This window comes from Anguilla anguilla, chromosome 7 (genome assembly GCF_013347855.1).
Source record: "Anguilla anguilla isolate fAngAng1 chromosome 7, fAngAng1.pri, whole genome shotgun sequence".
NCBI classification, from domain to species: Eukaryota; Metazoa; Chordata; class Actinopteri; order Anguilliformes; family Anguillidae; genus Anguilla; species Anguilla anguilla.
The window spans coordinates 26154435-26169764 of NC_049207.1; the positions used below are offsets into that span (position 1 = coordinate 26154435).

General features: G+C 44.0%; 1 protein-coding gene across 7 annotated transcripts in view; it reads right to left on the minus strand.

Annotated features, from left to right (window-relative positions):
• LOC118231892 (collagen alpha-1(XXV) chain) overlaps window positions 1–15330 on the minus strand; it is a 196528-nt gene that overhangs the window by 39350 nt on the left and 141848 nt on the right. For all 7 annotated transcript variants that reach the window (XM_035426243.1, XM_035426244.1, XM_035426241.1 and 4 more), the window contains exons 9-12: window positions 14612–14647; window positions 7495–7521; window positions 5019–5054; window positions 1059–1085 (exon numbers count right to left, since the gene is read on the minus strand). In XM_035426243.1, coding sequence (XP_035282134.1) covers window positions 1059–1085; window positions 5019–5054; window positions 7495–7521; window positions 14612–14647 — 126 coding nt within the window. The remainder of the gene's footprint in view (window positions 1–1058; window positions 1086–5018; window positions 5055–7494; window positions 7522–14611; window positions 14648–15330) is intronic.

Sequence of the window (15330 nt, forward strand, 5' to 3'; positions counted from 1 at the left end):
TCACCAAGTGTGGAATGTGTAGTTTAAACAAACCCCACACAAACGACACCAAGATGGCCTCCAGACCAAATAGGATGTCCCCTACTTGTCCAAAAAGTGTTATATAATTTTTTTACCATTATATCTGATCCATTGAAACATTGATTATTTAGCAGACTATTTCATCCACAGGTACTTATAAAACAAAGTACATTGAGTGAATTATTATATGCCAGACATAGTATAAGCACTTCAGACAGTTACAACTGTTCTTTTTTTCGTGTGTGTCAACCCGGTCAAAAAGCTTACTGCTTTTGGTTGCCTGGCAACAGGTATGAGTTCTAAAGTAGGTTTATCACGGCTTTCCAAAAGCCTACTTCTCATTTTAAGAAAATAAAAGTAAGGCAGGCGTGTGCTGGGTTAGTATTTCGACAGGAGACCTCATGGGAAAACTACGTTTCTGATGGAAGAGGTGAGTGTGGGCCAGTGAAGGACACTCATCCTTTTGGGGGCCAAATGGCCATAACAAGGAGACAGGGATGTAGAAGGTGTTGTCTGTAAAGTCAGGTCCTGACTCACTGTGGTCATTCAAGATCCCATGGCACTTTTCAAAAGAAGCAGGGGTGTTAACCCTGGTGTCCAGACCAAAATCCCACAAAAAACCATCTCTCACCATTTAGCAAACTAGACACCTCCCCATTGAAAACTGGGTCTGGAATTCACGGTGCCTTGCATTCCTACCCATTTTGATTCCCCAGGTCGTCACCGTGACAGAGAACTGGGTTCTCAGTTGCCCTGGCTGGATAAATAAAGTTAAAATATAAAAATAATATAATATCAGATAACCTTTATTTCTCCTCCTGTGCTGTCTGAACTCTAAGCTTATTGCTTTGAGGAGATTGCCTCTGTTACACAGCTGATTTCCCAGCTGAGAGAAACAGCATTAAGCTGGATGAGAGGCGGCGAGGGAGGGAGGGTGGCTCCAAATGGTTCGGGAAGGTTGTGCAGGGGTTGATCTAGCAACCAGAAGTAGCAAAGCAGAAGTTTGATCTTCTTAAGCGGGGGGGGGGGGACCTTACCTTTTCACCTCGCTCTCCAATTTCGCCCTGTTGAGAAAGAAAGCAAAGGTGAGTTACACAGCAAGCTGCTGCAGAAAGGGCGGGGGGGGGGGGGGCTTGATCCTATCTGTTGGTGAAAAAATCACATTAAGCGAAAACGGGTGTCGGGCGTTTTGGGTTCTCTTTCTCCCCCCTTAGACGACCCCTTGGGATTCTACTCCTAAGCTGTTCTTAAACACCATTTTTAGAAAATTAGTTTTGTTTTTATTTAAAAAAAGAAGCTCTTCAGAAATCCGGACAGCGTGTTTTACTCCGGCCCAGGCGATGCGCGGGGAAAGTCATGGCGGGGTTAGAGGCCGATTACGCTGTTATTAAACAAGGCCGGAACATGGCACCAGAGCATCATTAAACACTGGGAAACACGTCAGGTTCACAGTGCTGCCTCTTAATGGAAAACAACGCATGGCTGCGCATGTTTTAATGCACATAATATCCACACCACGGCTCGGAAATGAATTCATTTCCCTTCTGAAAACCGTGCCAGAGTGAGACATTTGCCTGTCAGCATACGATGTCTCGCATTGGAATTGTTGGCAAAAAATCGCCTCATAACTGACAGATGGATTGTGTGCGTTTGTTCTTTTTTGGGGGGGTTACACTCTCTTTGTAAGGGTGGAGCTGAATTCCTGAGGAAAAAAACCACGAACGGGGTCACAGATGTTCACGACTGACAATCAAACAATCGAATGTCTTTGATGGCTCGACGAAAAATGCAATAAGAACAGTAAAATGTAAAAGCCGATTCAAGAGATGAAAAAATAAAAAAGCAAGTGAGTCAGAAATGGAATGTCATGGGGTTTTTGAGAGGTGAAAAAACTCATTTGGCCATGACAACGTGGCACAAACCTTGGAGCCAGGGAGGCCATCTACTCCTGGCAAACGGTGGCCAATCAGCAGTCTCCATAAAAATATTTATATATATATATATATATATATATATATATATGGGATCTCAAAAGTACTAAGTATCACCTGTGATCACCTTTCTAAGTGGAAAGCCTCCACTTGGTAATCTTGCTAAATTGTTATATATATATTTTTTGCAAAGGACCAAAAAATCCTTAACATTTGCATTTAGTGCAAAAGCCATCGTCATTTCTGCAGGTTTGTGAAGCCTTGGTCTCCTGCTGCTTGAACTCCCAGTAACACCAAGGCAATCCTCACAACACCACAAAGGCACGTGCCTGTCAGAACTGCCTCTAAAAAGCCTGCACCACCCCAGCCATGATGCACAAACATCGGCACAAAAAATGAGAAGCAAGGCTAGCTCATAATCTGCAGATATTCCACATGAAGGTTCATCCTTCAGCAAATTTGCCCTGATCTCCAGACAGCCTGTATGGCTCATAAATGTGTGTATCAATATTCCAGAGAGGAAACGTTCCCAGATGGCGTAATCTTAAGTAGCAGGTCACGAAACAGCATAGCATGATGTAATGGAGCTGCAAGTAATGCAACAGCAGGTAATATAGCATGATGTAATACAGCTGCAAGTAATGCAACAGCAGGTAATATCGCATGATGTAATGCAGCTGCAAGTAATGCAACAGCAGGTAATATCGCATGATGTAATGCAGCTGCAAGTAATGCAACAGCAGGTAATATAGCATGATGTAATGCAGCTGCAAGTAATGCAACAGCAGGTAATATAGCACGATGTAATGCAGCTGCAATAATGCAACAGCAGGTAATATAGCATGGTGTAATGCAGCTGCAAGTAATGCAACAGCAGGTAATATAGCACGATGTAATGCAGCTGCAAGTAATGCAACAGCAGGTAATATAGCATGATGTAATGCAGCTGCAAGTAATGCAACAGCAGGTAATATAGCATGGTGTAATGCAGCTGCAAGTAATGCAACGACAGGTAATATAGCATAATGTAATGCAGCTGCAAGTAATGCAACAGCAGGTAATATAGCATATTGTAATGCAGCTGCACATAAAGTAACGACAGGTAATATAGCATGATGTAATGCAGCTGCAAGTAATGCAACAGCAGGTAATACATTATCCTTATCCTGAGCAGGGTCAATGGAGAAGCTGGAGCCTATCCCAGCGTGCATTGGGCGACAGGCAGGAATACATGCTGGACAGGCCGCCAATCTATCTGGCAGGGCCTACCTGTATGTCTTTGGACTGTGGGAAGGAGTACCCGGAGGAAACCCACGCAGACACAGGGAGAACATTCAAACTCCACCCAGAAAGGCCCAGACCGGATTCAACCCAGGACTTCCTTGCTGTGAGGCAACAGTGCTACCTACTGCACCACCATGCCGCCCCGCAGGTAATACAGCATCATGAAATGCGGCTGCAGGTAACATGAATGCAGGTAATGCGGCCGCATGTGATGCGCTATGGCTTTTCCCCCTTTTAGCACAAGCGCAGTGCCCATCCAACCTGGTGAAGGACAAAGGAGCCCAGTGCTTTACCACAGAGGCTCTTGGAAAGCTATAGCCATAAAAAATAATAATTCAATGTGCAAATTGCATCTCTGTCCACTGTCAGTCACCCTGGTTAAGTGGTCATTATTTGAGCAGCTGTAAAATATAATGGATCAGATTATTATTTACAGTTTTTAAAAAATTTGAAACAGCATATAAAAAAGAAAGCAAATGGCCGATAGTGGCAGGCAGTTCAGAAGAGCTGAAGTTACTGTATAGCATAGAGTTGGCCAGTGGCCAGTCGCGTGAAATTAAGGGAACGGCACGTTACACAACTGAGCTTCTGGCGGGAGACACGCACCCACTTCACAGAAGAGTCCTCTGCAACCAAACGAGCAGCTTCCAGGGCTGCACGTTCCACGTGAATGAGGTCTAAATACCATAACCGATCTGTTTTATAGCAGGAACGCGCTGCATCCCGGTTAAGTTTCACAAAGAGCTGGCACCTATCCGTCCCGACACAAGCACAGACCGGGGCTGGGTGGGGGGTGGCTATTTTTTTTTGTTTTTTTGGTATTTCCAAAAGTGAGGAAATGGCTCTTGACTAAAGACCAGTCTCTGTTTTTCATCAACCAAAAAAAGCCTTTCTCTTGTGTACCGCCATCTCTTTCTGAATTTAAAGATAGCAGCGAGAGAGAATGAGCTTCTACCACCGTTATTTTCATACTCGGTTGATGCTGACAGTGAGATAACTTTTTAACATACCCGTTTCTTTTATCTGACCTATTTACTACTTGAATTAATAGATATATTCATGTAAAAAAAAAAATGTTTAGAGTTTCACCTGGCATGAGTGTGTGACTAACTGGAAAGGTGGCAGGCTGAGTCTAACTTGGGCACACATGGTTAATGCATTAGAATAGGACCGTGGAGCTTTTCTTATAAAAATGATTAGAAAAACGATAAGGGGAGTTAGATTTCAAATAGGAAATGACAGGCCACTTCTCCTGGGGCGTGGGGGCGCCTGAAGTGGGGCTAATCAGACAGATGGATCATGGCACCGTGCGATCCATCTGTCTGCGGGTACAATCTGATGAAATCCAGCCCCTGAACAACAGTGCAAATAACACTGCCCACCCCCACCCCCCTTCCCAACTCTGTTACTGATCTGAAGAGTTACTAAGAAGGGGAGTTCCTGAAAATAGTCAGTCTCAGTAACAGACAGGGAGTCATGAAAGAACATATCTAGTTTTAATTATCTATATCTATAGCAGGTGGGTATCAGGTGTATAATCCTCAACAAAAACATGCATAATCCCTAATATGTCCACAATTTCAAATTTAGTTACACCTATAAGATCGACTTCGAAATAAAGCTTAATAAAGCCAAGAAGGTGAGGCATATCTTAAATGCACAATAATACTACAATGTCTGTTAAATGCAGGGACTAAACCTGGTCACTCCACATATGGTCACCGTTTTGAGCGTGTGTGAGTGAATTCAGTTCACAGCGTCCTCCGCCATCTTGACTCTTACCTTCAGTCCATCAGCACCTGGAATCCCAGGTGGACCCTGAAAAAAAGAAAAGGTTTTGGGAGAAGAATGTGTCAGGTGCACAATGTCTTAGTCACATAGTCATAGTCTTATTGTAATATGCATTGTTTTATGGGAATGTTCAAGGCATTAATTTTGGAGCAGGTACTGATGCAGCTTTATGATGTCATAATTAGGGAGGAACTACTTGTGCAGCATTATCATGACTTGGAGTTTTGGGGCTCTAATCGAGGTGGGAGGGGTTGTGTAGATTTGGGGCTGCTCTACATGCCAATGTTAGTCAATACACAGCATTTTGGACATTTTGGACACTGGTGTTTGGCCTATCCCATTGCTATCGGTAACCCTCTCGGCTTTCACAATAAAGCAAAAAAGAGGGGGGGGGGGGGGTGTCCCATGGGAGGCCTGAGCCCTGTCGACAGATGACAGCACAGACAGGAAGTGTCTGATTGGGTTTCTTCATAAAACACTGGTAGTCACGTGACCACCAAGCCCACATCTGCTGGCTACTGAACTCAGACTGCATACTCACTGGTGTGTGTGTGTGTGTGTGTGTGATGGAGGGGGGATGGAGACATAGAGATGCAAAGAAATAGAGACAAGTGGAAGACAGATAAAGGGGGGAAATTGATGATACTGTAGACGAGATAAAGAGAGAGAGAGAATAGGGGCAAGAGAGATGAGATAGGGGTCAGAAGAGAGAGGGGGAGAGAGAGAGTCCCAGAATTCATCATAGCTTGAAGTAAGGGGTATGACCAATATGTCCAATTCTGTGTCCAACACATCCAGTCCAAGGCATACAGTGAAGGTGATGATAGAACTCAGACTGCCAGAGCTCAGTCGCGTGTGTGAGGTGGTGATAGAGCAGCATCTGTACACATTGCGTACACTTCGATAGCTGGGGCCAGATCTCATGTGTGCTGTTGAAAGTCTCTGGCCTGCATTCAATCAAACAAACAGTTTGGCCTTATCCTCAATTGCCAAACCGCGTCCAGTTTGGCAAGTTTGGCCAACGCCAAACTTAACTCTCCAAACTGTGTTCATGAAAGCACAAAGCTTCTTTCTCTCTCATACTTATGCGACCGTCGATATTAAGGAACAGCGTTGATTGAATCCAGGCACGCGTGTTGAGTGATACAGGGGCAAATAAATCACTCAAGAAACCCTTTTAATGACTGAGTATGTTTTCTGTGAGCTGTCCCTTGTGAATGTGCAGTCTAACATCACGGTGAAACATGGAGAGTAAACGCGTACTAACCAGTGCAGTGTTCAGCTCGACTAGCCTGATTGTCGGTGGGTATAACATTGGCATACTCGGGTATTCTGGAACCCACTTTAATGCCACTCAAGGCCCTTTAGTGGGTCTTGCCCCAGAGTTTGGGCACTGCAGCACTAATCTGGCTCTAGCTTACTTCAGTGCTGATGACAAACAAGCCTTATGAAACAAGACCAGGTCAAAACCTAGTATATGGCTGGACCGGCCAACCAATGGTGTGACTTCATAACTCACTCAGTCACTCAGTCACAGATATTCGCGTGTGTAGGGCTGGCCCCGCTGTTGCGGTCCAGCCAAAATCTGGGCTACAACAGTGAGACCTCTCAAGAGTGTTTACCATTTAAAACTTGAAATGTTTCGTGTCATCAAAAGCATCATTTTTTATATTTATATTACAAAGAAACAAAGCTGACAAATACAGTACCAAATACTAATTTAGTATTAGTCATTTGAAGATCATTCTTATGATGTAAATAATGTGGCCTTCAAACCAATCAGCAGTGTGAGTTTTTTTTTGGCAGCCAATCAAAAGTGAACGAAGTGCATATCCACACACAGTATGTCAGACCTGTGGCTCTCGTGTTAAGAAATGACATACTTCACATCAAAAGGAAATTAGATTATTTTCCTCTCAAAACTTTGAAAGAAATAAGCATATATTATGATCCTGTGGCTTAATGAACACTTCAGATTCAAGAAAAAGTAATTTCACAAGGATTTTAACATGATCTACTCCTACTACTTATTCCATGAAAGAAAACTCTATTATTTGAAGAAAGACAGAAGCACAATAAATGAGACGACAGTATGTCTCTGTGATGTAACTCTGTCAATGCGAAATTCCTCCTACACTTCGGCCTTGATTCAATCAACGTTTGTCCTTAACTTTGACAATTAAATGAAAATTTTTTCTTCACAATCAGTTCTGCAATCAGCAGAACTAACTCGCCAAACAGAGTTTGCAACGAAAAAGTGTATAACGCTTTTACTCAAAAGTCACTGAAAAGGACAAACGTTGATTGAACACAGGACTTAATCAAGAACTCTCCTTTGCCAGTGGCAGTACCACTGAGGAGGAACACAGCCGTACAGCTTTGATGATTTTCACTAAGAAATACGACAGAATTATTCTTATTATGCGGCAGCACACACAGACACAGAAAAAGGTCCTTATAACATTACCTTGGGTCCTGGAGGTCCCTCTGGTCCCTGAAAAAGAGACACAGAGAAATGTAATATTAGTACATTATTTTAGTCTATTTCTTCAGCCAGTTCATTAATAAGAGAATGACTTGCTCTGCCCAACAGTCTCGGCTTCATGTAGCAAAACGCAATCCCTGTAAAGATGTTTGGGCTGGAAGCAGAGTCATAATGCTTTCTTTGTTTTATGTGGAGAAAAAGAAACATAAAGAAAGGAACTTTTGGGATACAAGGGCAAAAAAAAATACATTGAGCCCAGATTCATCATTTTACACAGTACGGTTCCTGCCCCATCAGCCAAATCTCGAATAGACGCTTTGATGAGGTCAGAAGAGAGGAGGGAGGATTTGCGCTAAAATATTTTAAATGTTCAGCTCCCTGGTTTTTCCGTACCTGGCATCATGCTGTTGTACTGTAGCAGGACACGTGCTGAACCACATTCCTGAGATCAACACTGATGTTCTCCGCTGCTGTACGTTACTCTGGGTAAGAGTGTCAGTCTCCACTGCTGTATTTTACTCTGGGTAAGAGTGTCAGTCTCCACTGCTGTATTTTACTCTGGGTAAGAGTGTCAGTCTCCACTGCTGTATTTTACTCTGGGTAAGAGTGTCAGTCTCCACTGCTGTATTTTACTCTGGGTAAGAGTGTCAGTCTCCACTGCTGTATTTTACTCTGGGTAAGAGTGTCAGTCTCCACTGCTGTACGTTACTCTGGATAACAGTGTCAGTCTCCACTGCTGTATTTTACTCTGGGTAAGAGTGTCAGTCTCCACTGCTGTATTTTACTCTGGGTAAGAGTGTCAGTCTCCACTGCTGTATTTTACTCTGGGTAAGAGTGTCAGTCTCCACTGCTGTATTTTACTCTGGGTAAGAGTGTCAGTCTCCACTGCTGTATTTTACTCTGGGTAAGAGTGTCAGTCTCCACTGCTGTATTTTACTCTGGGTAAGAGTGTCAGTCTCCACTGCTGTATTTTACTCTGGGTAAGAGTGTCAGTCTCCACTGCTGTATTTTACTCTAGGTATGAGTGTCAGTCTCCACTACTGTATTTTACTCTAGGTAAGAGTGTCAGTCTCCACTGCTGTATTTTACTCTAGGTAAGAGTGTCAGTCTCCACTGCTGTATTTTACTCTAGGTAAGAGTGTCAGTCTCCACTGCTATATTTTACTCTGGGTAAGAGTGTCAGTCTCCACTGCTGTATTTTACTCTGGGTAAGAGTGTCAGTCTCCACTGCTGTACATTACTCTAGGTAAGAGTGTCAGTCTCCACTGCTGTATTTTACTCTGGGTAAGAGTGTCAGTCTCCACTACTGTACGTTACTCTGGGTAAGAGTGTCAGTCTCCACTACTGTACATTACTCTAGGTAAGAGTGTCAGTCTCCACTACTGTACGTTACTCTGGGTAAGAGTGTCAGTCTCCACTACTGTACATTCCTCTAGGTAAGAGTGTCAGTCTCCACTACCGTACATTACTCTGGATAACAGTGTCAGTCTCCACTACTGTACAAAACTCTGGTTAAGAGTGTCAATCTTCAAGACTGTATGTAACTCTGGGTAAGAGTGTCAGTCTCCACTGCTGTATTTTACTCGGGGTAAGAGTGTCTGTGGAATGACTGCAGTGTAATGTAATGAATTGGGAGAGGGTGGAATAAGGCTTAAGAGTCCAAAGAAACCAAGACAACCAAAGCTCTACCACTGCCTGCTGTGCTGAAAGAACAGACTGTGCTGTATCCATCCCAAGCCCCTGTGGCTCAGCCAGGCCTAGCGTGTGAGCCAGGGCCCTATATGTGCTGAAAGGCTAGGTGAAGATCCGCACCAATCCCCCGTTACAGCTGTGGCGGTCAATCCCATCATGCACTGGGGCATGCGGTAACGGGGAACTAGATCGGCCCAGAAATCTGCACCAAGGATAAAACCAGTTTGAACCTGCTTTGGAATGTGTAGCACAGGAAAATCTCAGGCAACGCCCCCCCCCCCACTCCACCCCCTGCAAACCGAGGGCCACTCATCTATAGACAAATCCATTAGTGGGCTGAGTGGGGCCCTCCAAACCAATCCCAGCCTCCATTACCCCTGTAAGAAACCAGCGTGGGATGGGATGCCAGGATGGCGGGGGCAGCACTTCTTCACATGCTTGCTGTTTATCTGCTGAAATTCTTGGTACAGCCTCCACTCTCTCTGTCTCTCCAACTCTCTCTATCCCCCACCCCTCCTGCACCAGTTGATGCGGATGGAGCTGACACGTCAGCCTGACTGAAACAGAGCAGAACCCGTCCTCTTAGATCACCGGGTCTTCGCTTGCTCAGTTTAAGTGATCGAGTGCTTCTGTGTTTGCGTGCAGTGATTAATTATCTGAAGAGCAGGCGCAAGGACAAACAGGCTCTGTTTACATTACATTACATTACAGGCATTTAGCAGACGCTCTTATCCAGAGCGACTTACACAACTTTTTACAAAGCATTTTTACATTGTATCCATTTATACAGCTGGATATATGCTGAAGCAATGCAGGTTAAGTACCTTGCTCAAGGGTACAACGGCAGTGTCCTTACCCGGGAATCGAACCTGCGACCTTTCGGTTACAAGTCTAGTTCCTTACCCACTGTGCTACACTCCGTCCCTGTTTACCCTGAGTGGCCCACCTACAGCAGCTCAGCTCCTTCACTGAGGGACGGCCTTAACTGCAAAACCTCACACTGAGCGGGACATCAGGGGCAAGAAGTCACTTAACGTTCTTTTGATACACTAATGTTATTACATACTTTCCCTGACTTCATGAAGACACACTGAAATTAATGGAAAAACTGCAACGTTACCACGGTCAAACATTAGCACCCAGATCCAACATGCAGTTTGTTTCCTATTCTGTGGATAAGAAACATCTTTGCTTGGGAGGTAGGGTAAGAGCACCCAGTCCATTCCGCAGAGATAATTTCATTGGCTCAGAGATGCATGTGTGCCCTGTGATTGGCTGTGCAGCCTCAGAGGTGATGTAAAATTTGCACTGTAACTGGATGATAAAGGTATCTGGGAGGCTAATATTCAGAGTAGTGTAGCAGTGCTGGTCATTTCTAATAGTCTCATCCCTCTCTCAATCATAAACACATTAATATTTAATTTGTGGTAAAATATGAAGGCATCCACTGAATTTCCAGTGCATTGAGAGCACGTGCTGTTGAACTAAATCAAGAAAAAAAAAATTGCGTGGTGAAAATGGAAAATAAAATTGTTACTGATACTTTTTCCCCCTATCTGAAGATGTGCCACCTGCAGGGTTTCTGGAGGAACAATTACCAGGTTTTCTGAGGTTAATACCTTTTACGTAACCCACCACTTAAATGTAGCCAATTTTCAAATATGGTGACTGCGCGCATCAAAATAATGCACTTTGCAATGTGATTTCTTGGTAAATGGTAAATTGGTAAATGGACTGCATTTATATAACGCTTTTATATATCAATATATATATCCAAAGCGCTTTACAATTGATACCTCTCATTCACCCATTCACACACATACTCACACGCCAATGACGAAAGGCTGCCATGCAAGGTTCCAATCAGCTCGTTGGGAGCAATTAGAGGGTCTTGCGCAGGGACACTTCGACCGGCAACCCTCCGACTGCCAGACAACCACTCTTACCTCCTGAGCTAACATCATTGGGTTAACACATTTTCTTACTATAGCCTGACTGGCACAAGTGTGTTGGCTGTCCGAGAGAACTTTCATATCTCAAAATATACTGCATCTGGGAATATTATCACAAACAATTGAGCGAGTTCTGTTCTTACAAACTTCCACAAAGCAAGTGCATGAATACTGTACCCAGCATGGCGTGTGCACATGTTAAGTGCAGTGTTAAATCTGAACTGTGTGAATGTCTTTTAAAAAGTCCTCTGTTTATAGGACTTCACCCCCCCCCCCCCCCCCCCCCAAGTAAGGCTGTCTTATGATCCACTTCATCTACTCCAGTCAGAGCACCCTGACCCAAACTTTTGGAATGACCGAGCTAGAGGAAGTCTATGCTGAATCATTACTCCATGTTCTGGCCCGAGGAGAGCAATTCATCAAGGCTTTACAAGACAGGCGTCTGTCCAAGCGGAGGAGTTTCCCACAAGCACACGAACCAAGAAATGTCTTCCTTCCTCATATAATTTAGCATCTTCCCTGTGTCAATATGAAATTACAGGTGGATACATTTTTGTTCATATTTCCCAGTGAAACATGCTTTACTTACATTACAACAACTTAGTTACTCGTCAGTGGCTGGTATAAAAAAAGCTGTACATTGCACACAAATGCGATGGTGGCAATCTCCTCTTCCATCTCTGCTTCCCGAGTTTGGCTTACAAGCAATCGGGAAACAACCAAGAATATGTTGAATGTGAGGTCACTCTACAAATGAACGATACATTAATATGGATGCATGCATATATTTTGCTGGGTGCTTTTGGGCGATGGCCTGTCTGTGAGGTCTGGGGATTTTGCCAGAGGCCGGGAGGGTGGGGGTGGAGCCCTGTGTTTCCCCATGTATCCAGCTAAATGACAGCACAATGGATTACCTGGAATAGTCGGGTTGCCTAGCAAATGGTGGTTTGCCTACCATTTAGAAGCAATTTACAAAATTGCATTTACTGTAGGTGCAAGGCAAACCATGCATTGGATCTGCCAAATTGCTAAGTTGTAAACAGTAAATTGTAAAACTAAACCCTACCACCCAGTAAAGCTATGGCAGTGATAACTCAGATTCCTGTAAACGCTTTCTCCTCATCTTGCTTGAGAGTGAGGCGAGAGCCTCTGCCTTAATGAGAGCCACATGTTTGGACGGCTCCGATTCTTCTCTTCTCTCCTCCTGACAATAGCGTCTAGATCAAAAAGCCCAAAATGCTCTGCTCTGCGAAAGCGGGGGCCCAGCGCTCTGGATGGCGTCCTAAAGAAGCAGGAGCATCGCGCTTCTGCAGCTCCTCTCCAGAAACGCAGTTACCCACGGCGACGCTTACCGCTTCAGAGGCTTCTCTGAAACTCCACAGAACTCAGCCATCCTCTCGCAAATGCTTCAGGCACTTTTTTCAGAAGGGGGCGCTAACACCGAATGGTTCTTATTTGATGAGAAGGAAGCTGAAAGTCTGGGCTCAAAAGACACGGGGCGGGGGGACAGCACCGGACTATGCAACACTGGGCTGAGAAGGTGGCTTGGCACTCTTTCAGGAGAGTGAATAATCACTCACCTTAATGGGCCAGGCCCCCCAAGTCAGGCAATGACATTCTACCTTGTGAAAAGTACATTAGTGTCACAGTCTGTACGAGGCCCTGAAACATTAAGCCCTTCGTTCAGGGCAGAGAGATCAGCCTTGACATTTCTGCAGTGTGCTCAGTGGATATTCAGCCCGTGTCTCCCGGAGAATTCTCATTTCTCTCTCGACATATTTGTTAGCTGGTGGTGTGACTCTGCAAAGCTTCACCATGGAGGTAAGACAAGGTTAATTTACAGAGGAATAAGGAGTTTGAGATGAGAATTCTCAAAGGTTTTGAGTGGAGTTTGTGTGTGTGTGTGTGTGCGTGTGCATAATAGGGTATATATGCATTCCAAAACAAACTCTACTAGTAAGTGGCAGCGACAGACTGGAAAAGTCATTTACACTTGATAATTTCATTCATAATCCCATATAAACCTCACAAATACTCTAAACTCTCCACAAAATTACTGAGAGATGTTACTTTAATTGCATAAAGTGCAAACAAGCAGGCTCCTTTGGTTACAGTATGGCTAAGAAAGTCAGATGAAGTTTAAGAGACCTTGGGGCGGGGGGAATCTGATATTCTGCTTTTTGCGTAACATTACAATTTTATTTGAAATCCAAGACACCTTCTGTCATTGAGAGACACTGGACAAAGGGTCCATATCCCATCTCAAACGCGTGGAGCCTGATCTGCCCCCTGCTGGGACTGCGGTGCGATTACAGTTTCACAGTGTTGGCACCAGTTAAGACCAAAGCATTCCATGCATTTTTATAAGGGGTTTTTTCATTAAATGGCTTATATACTAAACATCAAAAGCAGCATTCAATCAGCGCTAACAGGAAGCGGCTTGCTCCAGTAATGGGTTTCACGTGCAAAAATAAATATTTTTAACTGCGTTTCATAAGATTTGGCTGTTTGCGAGTCCAGCCTGAGCAGAGCCTGAACTCCCACTTGGGCCTGGAACCAGATCTTTCCTCAGGATAATAATTTCATATTTAATGTATGTCCCAGTGTTTTGAATACAAACGACAGCTGTCTAGATTCAAAGCCATTTGATTTATATCAGAAAAATGACTATGAACAACCGACAAACACGAAATGGCAAAGATTGATTATTGAGGAACAGCAAAAGGTCGGCCACACAGACCAATGGATTACCAACTGCAACAATATGGCCAAGCAGAGAAAGTCATTTACCCATTCCCCTGACATGCGGTACTGCTATAACTAAGCAACAAACCCATCTCTTCAGCCTTTGATTTTCCCAGATGGGAAGGTTCTGATTACTGTGGTTTTATAACGTAAAGTAAAAACAGTAAAGTTTCACAATCTTTCCTTGTTCATGATCACAACAAGAAAACACGGCCCAGAATCTTTTTTTAAATGCAACTAGAGTCACTGTGTTGATGCCTGAAACTTACAGAATACAGGGCAGGGGTGTTGGGGGTGAAAAGCTGAACAACACACATCACATAAAAAACCACAGAACCAAGACTAAAATGAGAATCTGCCCAGCCAAATGGTCATGAGAAGCAAATATTTTCTCTGTTCTATAGAGAGTGAGCAGTGTAGCATAATTCTTTGGGAACAGGGTGTGTATCTCAAGTGTTGCAGGTTCAAATTCCAGGTAGGGGACTGCCATTGTACCATTCAGCAGGGCACTGAATTCTTGAAGTATAAACACTGCATGTGAAAGCAGTACGTAGAGCTAACATTGAATGCAAATGCAAAAAGTCAGCAGTGTAGTTCTCTCTGGATAAGAGCACTTGCTAAATGCCTAGATGTTAACAGATATCCAGCATACCGGGTATGACTGAAAAGCAGCTGGGGATGTGCCAAGTAGGAAAGAGTAAAGTACTTACCATCAGCCCCATTTCGCCCGGGTTCCCTGGCTCTCCCTGTAACGGTGACAGATGGTGCGTTACAACATGACACGGCCTGTTCGCACACTACAGTCAGGGACAGAGGAGAGCTGCTTAATGGGTCTATATGTCACTGCAAGGCCCCCAGAGTAACCTACGTTATGCCAGCCTACTCGGAGAAAAAACAGAGAGGAGCTCCATCAATCACAGGGCATTTTGTTAAAAAATCAACAGAACAACATTAACAGTGATTGGTGTATACTTTCCTGTGAACTTCCTGGTAATTCCCACAGGGCTCCCTTAAGTATCGCCAGTGTACACCAATCACAGACAGCATTGTTCTATTGATTGATAACAACGTACTCTGTGACTGGTGGGGCTCACTGTTTTTTTCTGAGTAAGGCAACATGCCCATCTCACCCCAATGTTGTTATCCCTGACTCAGTCCAACATCCCGGACATGGCTTAACCTCCTGCTGTTTGTATGGCGCTATTTTGAGGATTACTTCACTCTGAGAAGGTGCTTCACTTAATCTGTGCTCAGATTCCAGTCTCCACATAAAATTGCCCAAATACCTGTTTAATAACATGGTAACAACAGTAGCAGTAACAGTGTAATTACCATATAAGTAGGCACTATTATCTCGAACCTACAACTACAAAACATGTTTGCGAACACACTTCAGAAGTTGATTTCTGCCGCTGTCGGATTTCAATCC